At 64.5% G+C, this 9095-nt stretch overlaps 1 protein-coding gene across 1 annotated transcript; it reads left to right on the top strand.

Annotated features, from left to right (window-relative positions):
• The first annotated feature begins 549 nt into the window (after positions 1–549).
• On the top strand, positions 550–9095 carry EXOC3L4 (exocyst complex component 3 like 4). Its single transcript, XM_027120655.1, has 9 exons — positions 550–961; positions 1825–2461; positions 3427–3880; positions 4248–4348; positions 4549–4629; positions 5739–5853; positions 6427–6783; positions 7453–7574; positions 8829–9095. The coding sequence occupies exons 1-9, from the start codon at positions 550–552 to the stop codon at positions 9019–9021; spliced, it is 2472 nt and encodes an 823-aa protein (XP_026976456.1). The 3' UTR covers positions 9022–9095.

The raw sequence follows: 9095 nt of genomic DNA on the forward strand, positions 1-9095 counted from the left end.
TGATGGCTGAATGGGGGTGAGCTGAAGGATGGGGTGGGGGGCAGTGAGTGGCTTGTGGAGGGGGTGGGCATTTTAGCCTCAGGACCTAAGGTCCAGGAAGTCCTGGACGTGGTTTCTGGGCCCAGCCCCAGGGACTGTGGGCTGCGGGTCGGGCTGTGCCCCGGAACCCACGCGTTCTCCAGCTCCGATGGGAGGGTCTCCAGCTCCGATGGGAGGGTCTGGCCTGGCAAAGCCGGTGAGGTGGGTACCTGGAGGAGACCTTCTTGGAAGATGGTGTCAGGGAAGGTTTCCTGATGGAAGCAGCTGTCTGTGTCTGCAGAAGTAGCTGCAGCCTGGCACAAAGAGGGCTCTGGCCATGGGAGCTGCCTGGTGACATTTCCTTTTTGACAGCCCTGGGGTCATCTCCTGGGGAAGGCTTCCCTGACTAAGCTACTGGGCCCCAGCACATCCCACAGGGCTCTCATGGGTTTCTGTGTCTGCTCCTGGGGGCTAGGCACCCCCCAGGGCTTCCTGAGCCTCCTTTTCGCCCCCAGCTCTGCTGCCGCCAAGATGCCGTCGCCTCAGACAGTGGCCTCTGGGCCGGAGCTGCACAACCCCAGGGAGCCTGTGGTACCCCAGATCCCAGCTCAGGGCACTCGGAAGGCAAGCAGCGAGGATGCGTCCAGCGCCCATCGTGAGGGCTTGAGGCCTGGCCTGGGCACCCTTCGGCGGGCCTTCTCAAAGGCAAGCCAGTGGGCTTCGGGCTGCGCCCCCCAGGAGGACCCAGGCCTGCTCAGGCGCAGCTCCCGCCTCTTGTTCCGGTCTTTACGGCGTGCTCGGGACGAGGGCCCAGCTGCTGACCAGACCCAGGCTGCCACTGGGCCAGGGGTGGCCCATGGCCGGGAGGCGCCCTCAAGGGCCGTGGACGGTGTCAGCCTGCAGTCATCCACTGGGGCAGGGCCTGCGGAACTAGAAGGTGAGGGCTTCCTCACTGCTAAGCGGGGGAGGAAACCGAGGCCAGAGAGGGGGGCAGTGGGGCCTAGGCTTCCTGACAGGCTCTCCTCCCCAGCTACCCCAAACCCCTGCCCCTGTACAATCTCACGTTAAATTCTTCCAACATTCCAACAAGGGCAGCTGAGAAAAGTGAGGCTCAGAGAGGTTAAGTGACTTGCCTCAAGTCTCACAGCTGGGAAGTGGAAAAATGGGATGTGAACCGAGATCTGCAGGACCCCAGGACTCCAGAGGCTTCCACAGCCTGGCTCCTGGCCAAACCAGAGTGGTGGAGAAGGCACTGGCCCTCTCAGATCACAGCGTCACAGAGGGTGCCTATGAGCCATGGGGCAGAGGAGAGGACAGGGGGCTGCCCAGGAGAGGACACATTGGAGTAGGGCCCTGAAGGGGGAATGTAGGTGAAGGCAGAGCGCTCCTAGGGGCTGGAAGTTGGCCCAGAGCAGGGAACAGCAAGAAGTGCTGAAGCTGGACACTGCGGCAGGAGCCTGGGCATGCCCACCCTGAGCTCTGACCCCAATGGACCTGCAGTCAGGACTGTACTTGAAGCCACCAGGTCTAGTTCTGTAGAGCTGGGAGTGGGAATGGGAGTGGGGGAGGGGGAAGGCAGGGGCTGATCCCAATTGCTCTTCTGAGCCAGGCTTGGGACCTGGGGTTCTGCCTCTTCAAAGGTGATTCCAAAGGACACAGGGCACCTGGGGCTGTCGCTCCTGGAGCAGGCCTTCAGATGCAGCTCTGGGGCCCGGCAGCCCGGCTCCGGATGTGTGGGATTGGGGCTGACAGGCCTAGCTGAGGCGTCCCCCTCATTGCCCCTCTTCTCACCTGACCTCGCAAAAGACAAATCTGTGGCTGACCTCATCACGGAGCGGAAACTGCTGGCGGCCTTCGAGCAGCTGCGGCACCTCGAGACTCGGCTAGTGGCCGAGAAAGCCTCGCGCACCTTCGAGCAGGACCCCACGGGCTTTGCGCGGCGCGCCATGGACCTGTGCCTGCACTACGACGGGCTGGCTGCAGAGATCGGCGCCATCGTGCTCGAGACCCTGGGCCCAGACGGCGTGGACGCGGCCGTGCTCGCGGAGCTGGCCCGCGTGGTGCGTGCGGAAGAGGAGGCCCACCCAGAGCCCCCTGCAGACGGTGACTTTCTGTGCACGCCGCGCCACTGGCGCCAGCACTGGGAGGACGCGGTGCGCCGGAGCGCGCGGGAGCGTGTGCAGCAGGTGAGCGCGGGGGAGGCCCCGGGGTCCGGCTTGGCCCAGCTTCTGGACGAGCTCGGCCGCTTGGTTCGCCACGACCTGCAGAAGGTGCAGCTGGAGGTGCACCCGGCTTACGCGGCCGCCGGCTATCCCGCGTGGGAGGCCTACCTGCGCGCCTTCCACGGCGCAGTGGCCCAGCGCCTCCAGGAGCTGGCGCACGACACCCACGGCTGCGAGCAGCTCTACATCCTGCTGGACTGGGCCTCCAATGTCTACAGCAGGTGAGGCCCCAGCCAGGACGCCATGAGGGGCAAGGAGGGGCTGGAACTGCCCACATGAGAGGCCTTCAGGAACCTGCTCTAAAGAGCACAGGGCACCTTTCTTCCCCTTTTCCTCCCCGGAGAGTGCTGGCGATATCCGGGAGGCTTCGACATTCTCTCCTCTCCGTTCTAGACCATGGTGCTCTCCCGAGAGGGGAGGGGGCCATCAGCCGCCGGTTCCTGAAGCTGGAAAGCATCCGGGTGGGGGGCGGGGGTTGCTTATGAGGCAGGGAGCCCAGTTAGGCACAAACTAGTCCACAGGGTGCCTCTGAGTGAATTCGCAACGGGCACCCCTCCAGGCAGGACACAGCCGTGGGCTCACAGCGCTTGGCGTGAGCTGGCTTTCAGCCCCACTCTCGCTTTGGATGGACACCTGGGTTCAGGGCTCTGCAGAACGTCATGGGGTGGGTCACCTCTCCCGCTGAGCGCTCCCCAGCCCCACGGGCAGACAGGCAAGCCGGAGGAGGGCGCCAAAGTTCTGGGCTCCTTACTAGGCCCTGTGGCCTCAGACAAGTACCCGCCCCTGTCTGGGCCTCCCTAGTGTGGACAGGATAGTGGCTGGTCCCTGAGCTGCATGGTCCTGGGGGCGTTTAGAGTTCAGTCTTGGGTGTACCCTGACCGTGAGGGTAGTGGTCACACCCGAGGCAACCTGGTCAAGGTCCATCTGGACGGCCCTCTTTATGCACTCTGTGCATGCACACCTGATTGCTGAGGGTAACAGGAAGTCCTGCAGTCAGAAGCCGCGGGGAGGGGTGTCTGGCATGGAAACCTGGAGGGCGTGCTGGGGGGCTGAGGATGTGAACAGCCCAGATTCGGGGCCCTCACGGTGATGGCGTTAGGCTTTGAGCCTATCCAGAGGGGAGTAGGGGCAGCCGCTGCCCCATCAGAGTTCTGCTCAGAACTTCAGGCCCCACCCTGCCTTCCAGTCCTGATTTCCTGGGCTCCCAGGACCTGGCTCTGCCCTCGGAGCCGCTGCCCCCACTCCTGGCACCCGATGTGTGGGCCCGACTCGAGAGCGACTACGCCAGCTTCCTGGAGGTAAGGGCCACGAGGGGCCAGGCCGGAGGGGGCGGGGTCCAGGTTGAGTGTGGCCGCTGCCGCCCCACTGCAGGGAGGCTCCGTGCCCTCAGGCGTGGGCCTGTGCACCAGCAGGGTGGCCCCTGTCTCCAAGGGCGCGTGACGGGGCTCTGGGCTCAGGAGGTAGGGGACCTCCTTCCTGGGAGGGTCTCACCGCGGCCCCTTCCTTACCCCGCACAGACCAAGATCGCGAGCTGCTTCGATGGCATCCTGCAGGTAGAACAGAGTCGCTGGGTGGCTGCCGAGGCCCCCGACGTGCTGCAGGGCCACTACCGTACGCCGCTGTCCGTCGACGTACACATGGTGCGCCCAGAAGGAGGGACATGTGTTTGGGCCTCAGGCGGTAGAGACACCCAGAGCTGTAAACTACAGTCATAACCGCCTCCCCGTTAGACGGGAGCTTGAGGCCCCATGTGGGGCCGGATCAGAGGCCCTCGGGTTGCCTGGCCAAGCTGGGAGCGCCAGGCCACAGCTCCCAGCTTAGCAGGCGGCCCCGTGGGTGGGGGGAGTTGGGAGGGCTGACCTCGAGGCTGGGGCCGCTGGAAGTTGCAGGCGAGACGTCGAGGAAGGGCAGGGAAGGCTGGAGACATCACGGGGCTGCGAGGTGGGGGGCTGGGGGCGTCGGGACTGAGGGCTCAGACGCGCCTTCAGCGCGTGGCATCGCTCTCAGCTCGTGGCACAGCACGTGAAGGCAGCCGGCGTCATCTCCGCGGAGCTGGAGGCCACCACCTTGCAGATCTGCACGCGGGCCCTTGGCCTCTTCCTGCCCAGGTAGGGGCGCATCTTGGGCCGGGGTGTGGTGGGTGGAGTGGCCAGGGTGTGGACGGTGGTCGTCCCTGGGGAGGGCCCATCCTGTTGGCTCAGTGTCCGAGATCCCCGGACAAGCCTCATCGTAAGGCCGGAGGGAGGGCGGACGCGAGGTCATAGAAGCCAGAAAGAGTTTCCAAGACCTCTGCGTACCTCTCCGCCAGGTTTGAAAAGGCTTTCCTGGAGTCGGGGGCGGTGAGCGAGCCTAACCTGTGCGCCAACATCAATGCTTGCGAGGAGTTCAGGTGGGTTTATCTCGCTCCTCCGCAGGGGCGGTGCCGAGCACGGCCGGCAGGGGGCGCGCAAACTGAGGGAACCGGGACCGGGAAGGCTACCGCGGCGGCCTCAGGCGGCCTTCCCAGGAGGCCTCCAGGGATAGCTCGCCTCTCCGCCTCCGTCTCCGCCGTGGGGTCCTGTCCCGGCCCCGCAGAGCTGAGGCCCTGGAAGGGATGCGGGGAGTTTCAAGGCCGAGCAGAGGCCAAGAAGCCCTTCCTGACACTTCCCTCCCAGGGCTTTGCTCGTGCTGGGGCCTGGGTTTATCTACCCACAGAAGGCAGAGGCCCCCCGTGGGCTGGCACTGGCTGTCCCCCTTCTGTGCCAAGCGTTAGTGTCCCCCCCACTTAAGATGCATCAGCTGCTGCAGCGCAAGGGTGGGGTCCCCATGTACAGATGGGAATGTGGAGGCTCAGAAAGGAAATGCCACTTGTCCCCGGTCACACAGACAGGACGGGCTGGATCTGGGACGTGAACAAGGTCTGTGTGAACCCAAAGCCTGACCACGCCGAGGCACTGCTTCTGTAACACTCTCTTGTCCCTAACCTGTGCCAGACTGGCCCTGGGCACGGGGAACCCTGGGGTTCAGCCCCAGGGAACATTCTCTGTTTCTCGGTAGGCAGCCTCTGGCCAAGCCCCTGATGGAAATTTAGCCTGCCTTTCTGTGTCCCTGGGCTGGGGACCGGGCAGAGCCTGGCCCTCGGTTTACTCAACAGTGAAATGGGGACATTATAATATTTGGAGAGGCAGTTATGAGGCTCAAAGGAGGGGCCCCTGTGCCAGGAATGGCTGCGTTGCACTTTTCTGTCACCAAGAGGGATACAGGTTCGGCTCAGCGCTGCCACAGGGGAGCTCTGCCATGCGGTGGGACCACACCACTCCACTGCCCGGCCCCTCTATGATCTGGGCATAGCGCTGTCCCCTCACTTGACTCTGCTCCCAGCCCCAGGGGTCTGCCCTTCACATTATAGTCTAAGTGAATGGAGTTGGTGTGGCACCAGTCTTCATGGCTGTATGCCAGGCCTTGACCCCAGCCTGTTCCCCCTTGCTCACTTTGTCCCCTGTCCTGGCCCCTCCCCAGAACTCATCTTCTGGCCAGGTTCCCAGGAAGCCTTGAAGAGCTGGAGAAGCCCCTGGTGGCTGCCACCTGCGCCTTTCAGAAGCAGCTGCTCCAGGGCTTTCAGGGTGATGTGCAGGTGAGGGGAATGGGCCCTTCTCTCCTCACTTTCCATGCCCAGCAGGTGCCCCCTGTGTCCTGGAGCCTGGAAGCCCAAGTCACGGCATTCATTTACCGTGGGGGCAGTGCTGGGGTGGGGTGGTGTGTCGGGGGGCTGGCGGGGGACCCAGACAAGTTCCCAGCTGAGCAGAAACAGTTGGGAAACAACTACTTTCTTCAGTCTCCACGTCTCAGAGTGGGTGTGTCCAAGGAACTTCTCCTCATCCGGCCCCTCAAGGCCCCCCCAGGACTCCCCAAGCAAGGCCTGGCTAGAGGCTCAAATTCAAACTCAAACTCTGCCTACTGGGGCTCCGGGCCTGGAGGAGGCAGTCCCTGGGAAAGGCCTAGTGACATAATTTGTGGCAGGAGAGGGGATGTCACCAAGGTACCATAGAGAGGGGGTCAGATAGCTCCCCAGAATTTCTTCCTGTTGACAGATTGTCCCTTGGCCTGAAACACCCCTGTCAGGAGCCATGCACGGGGCTCCTAGGGGAGGGTCTAGTGCGTGGGGAGGACACCTGGCTAGAAGACTCCTGACCCCCTCTGCCCTCAGCCGCTCTTCAAGGTCCTGTGCACCAAGGCCTGGCTGACACAGGACGTGCTGCAGCCCCTCCTGGACAAGGTGGTGGCATTCGCCGGCCACCTTGAGCATGTGGTCCCGCCCCGGGCGCAGGTATGGGAGGAGCGAGCTGTGGTGGGGGCATGCCCAGGGCCCCTACTGTTGACCCTGACCCAGACCCCCGCTTTGGCCGCCCAGGAGACTCTGCAGGAGGTACACCGTTACGTCGTCCGCGAGTACCTGGTGCAGGCGCTGAGGCCCCGCGAGCGGTTCCGGGGTGTGGAGCGCGTGAGTGGCTCCCAGAAGATGAGCCTGGACGCCCAGGCCATTGGCAACACCTTCCAGGACCTGGTAGGAGCACTGTCTGGCTGCCCGGCGTGCTGGCCTCCTCGGGGGGCCTCCAGCGTGGGGACCCTCCACTAGCATCCCCCATTCTCATTTCCGCTCGCCCCTGTAAGAGCCCCTGTGGGGCAGGCTTTGTCGGAAGTGATTCTGCGCACTCTCCCCCAGCGGAGCGGGGCCGGTGGGGACAACACTTTGCATACGTTTGCATTCATTTGCATGTAGTTTGTGGGGTGTGTGGGGAAGGGATGAGGGTCGCAGCCCCGTCTGATGGGAGGGAACTATGGAAGACCTCTCCTGAGCCCCTGACCCTGAGCAGTTCGAGGGTCTGCTCCCTACACATACACCTCTTATCTGGGTTGCTGGTCCCCCACCCGCTGTACGACTCCAGGCAGGACTTGCCCGCGGGGCCTCGGTTTACCCATCTGAGCAGATTCTGGAAGACACCTCCGTGCTCTATCGTGGGGGAGGGAAGATGACTATTGAGCTGCGACTGAGTCCACGGTGCCGAGGCCCGCGTCCCCTTCCGCGATGCAGGAGGCAACCCAGTGGGACCGCGGTGGTGGCTTCAGGAGGGCTCTACGGGGCTCTAATGGATGGGCTGCAGGCAGGGGCGGCAAGGGGGTTCCGGGGGGGGGGACAGTGGCCCGCTGCGCACGCGTCTCCCTGTGTCCGTAGGGCTCTGAGGCCACTTGGTTGGGCCGAGCTATCCCGTGCGTGGCGGACATACTGGGCGAGACTTACAAAGACGACATCCGGCGGCACCTGGAGACACTCATCCGGAGCTACCCCGACATCAGGTCCGTTCCCCACTAGATTCTGACGGGCCCCGCGGGGCCCTGGGGTCAGGGGACTCGTGCCTGCAGAAGTGTCCCTGCGGCTGCAGGTGGGCGGGCGACGAGCCTGAGGGCGGCGCGAGCTGGTTCGGGGGAGGGGAGAGGGGAGGGGGAGGGGAAGGGGCGCCTCCCGGGCGGGGCTCGGACTAGCGCCGGCCTGAGTGCGCAGGTGCAGGTGCAGCAGCTAAGGGCCCCGGCCTTAAGGCTGTGGCGGAGCCTCGTGGGATCGGGGCTGCCCTTGCCTCGTGGTCTATTCTCACCATCCACATTCAGTCCTGTGGTGAGATGGGGAGAGACGTCCCCACCCCTGGAGTCTGAAGGGAGTGGGAGACCCTCCTCCCGTGTCTGATGGTGGGGACACGTCCCTCCCCCGGGAGGCTGAGGGGAGGCCGCGGCCCCCACCCCTGGGAGAAGGCTCTTTCCGGAAGCCCCAGACCTGGCCAGGAGGAAGGAGGCTTTGATCCCGGGTGTGTGTGTGTGGGGGGGGGGGTGAGTCATGGTACCCATGGAAATCCCAGCCCGAATTTCTCCACGGCCTTGGAGATTCCAGGGTGGGGAGACTGCAGAAAACCCCCGTCCTAGCTCCTTCCTGGACCCACCGCCTTGCCCTGCACCCCGACCCCCCGGGGAAAATTCCAGGCCCCCAGCCCGCAGTGACCACCCCTCCCCTCCAAGCGCCCGAGGTTCCCCTTCTGGCCCGTCCCTGTTTTCCTGCCCTGGGCTGGCCTGCCCTCCCTAGCTTGTGGGGCGGTGCTTCGAGCTTCTTGGGGTGCTCGGAGGGGAGGGGGAGCTCCTGATGCCACTGGGCGCAGGCCTCCCACCCCCATGCTGCCTCTGCGTGCTGCCTGGCTGTGGCTCCCTGCACAGGGCTGGAAGCGGGAGGCCCTGACTCCTTTCTGAGGCCAGCGGCTCCCCCGGCCCTGCCCCCGTGTGGCCGCATTGCTGCATCCTTCAATCCACTAGGTTTCTTGAACCTCTGCGTAGGCCACAGAGGCCTGCCCTCCTGGCTCCACGTGGCTTCGCACCCTTCAAGGCCCAGCCACCTCTTCCAGGAGCACAGCTCCTCCAGGCTCATTCTCAGTCTCTCTGAGACCAGGCTCCAGGAATGCTGGGTGCACTCGTACTTCCAGCCCAAGCCCCCAGGGTTCTCCTCACCTCGGGGTCTGGGGTGTCATTGAAGCTGCTGGGTCTGCAGTGAGGGTCCGCGTGTCTCTGCAGGCGGGACCACGTGCTGGCCATTCTAGCGCTGCGCCGACTGGGCCACCGTCGGAACCAGCACCTCCTGACGCATGCCCAGGACCTGCTGAGGGCCGTGGCCAAGGCAGGGGGCCCCGGCGCTGCTGAGGGCCACGTGCTCTTCGAGGAGATCGAGGTGCCCACCTCCATGGATGTGCTAGTCACCTGCATCTAGTGCTCCTGGGCCTGAGAGGGGCCGACCCCAGGTGGAGGGTTGGCCATCTTCCCCAGGCACTGAGCCCCAAGTCA

This window comes from Aethalodelphis obliquidens, unplaced genomic scaffold (assembly GCF_003676395.1).
Source record: "Aethalodelphis obliquidens isolate GAN/ISIS:26980383/991018 unplaced genomic scaffold, ASM367639v1 scaffold21, whole genome shotgun sequence".
Taxonomy (NCBI): domain Eukaryota; kingdom Metazoa; phylum Chordata; class Mammalia; order Artiodactyla; family Delphinidae; genus Aethalodelphis; species Aethalodelphis obliquidens.

What these genes read in the sequence shown, in the direction of transcription:
- EXOC3L4 (XM_027120655.1), top strand. Translation starts at nt 550, where the DNA reads ATGCCGTCGCCTCAGACAGTGGCCTCTGGGCCGGAGCTGCACAACCCC. An exon ending in GCCTCCAATGTCTACAGCAG is followed by an intron (nt 2,462 to 3,426) that starts GTGAGGCCCCAG and finishes CCTGCCTTCCAG; the next exon opens with TCCTGATTTCCTGGGCTCCC. An exon ending in CGGAGCTACCCCGACATCAG is followed by an intron (nt 7,575 to 8,828) that starts GTCCGTTCCCCA and finishes GTGTCTCTGCAG; the next exon opens with GCGGGACCACGTGCTGGCCA.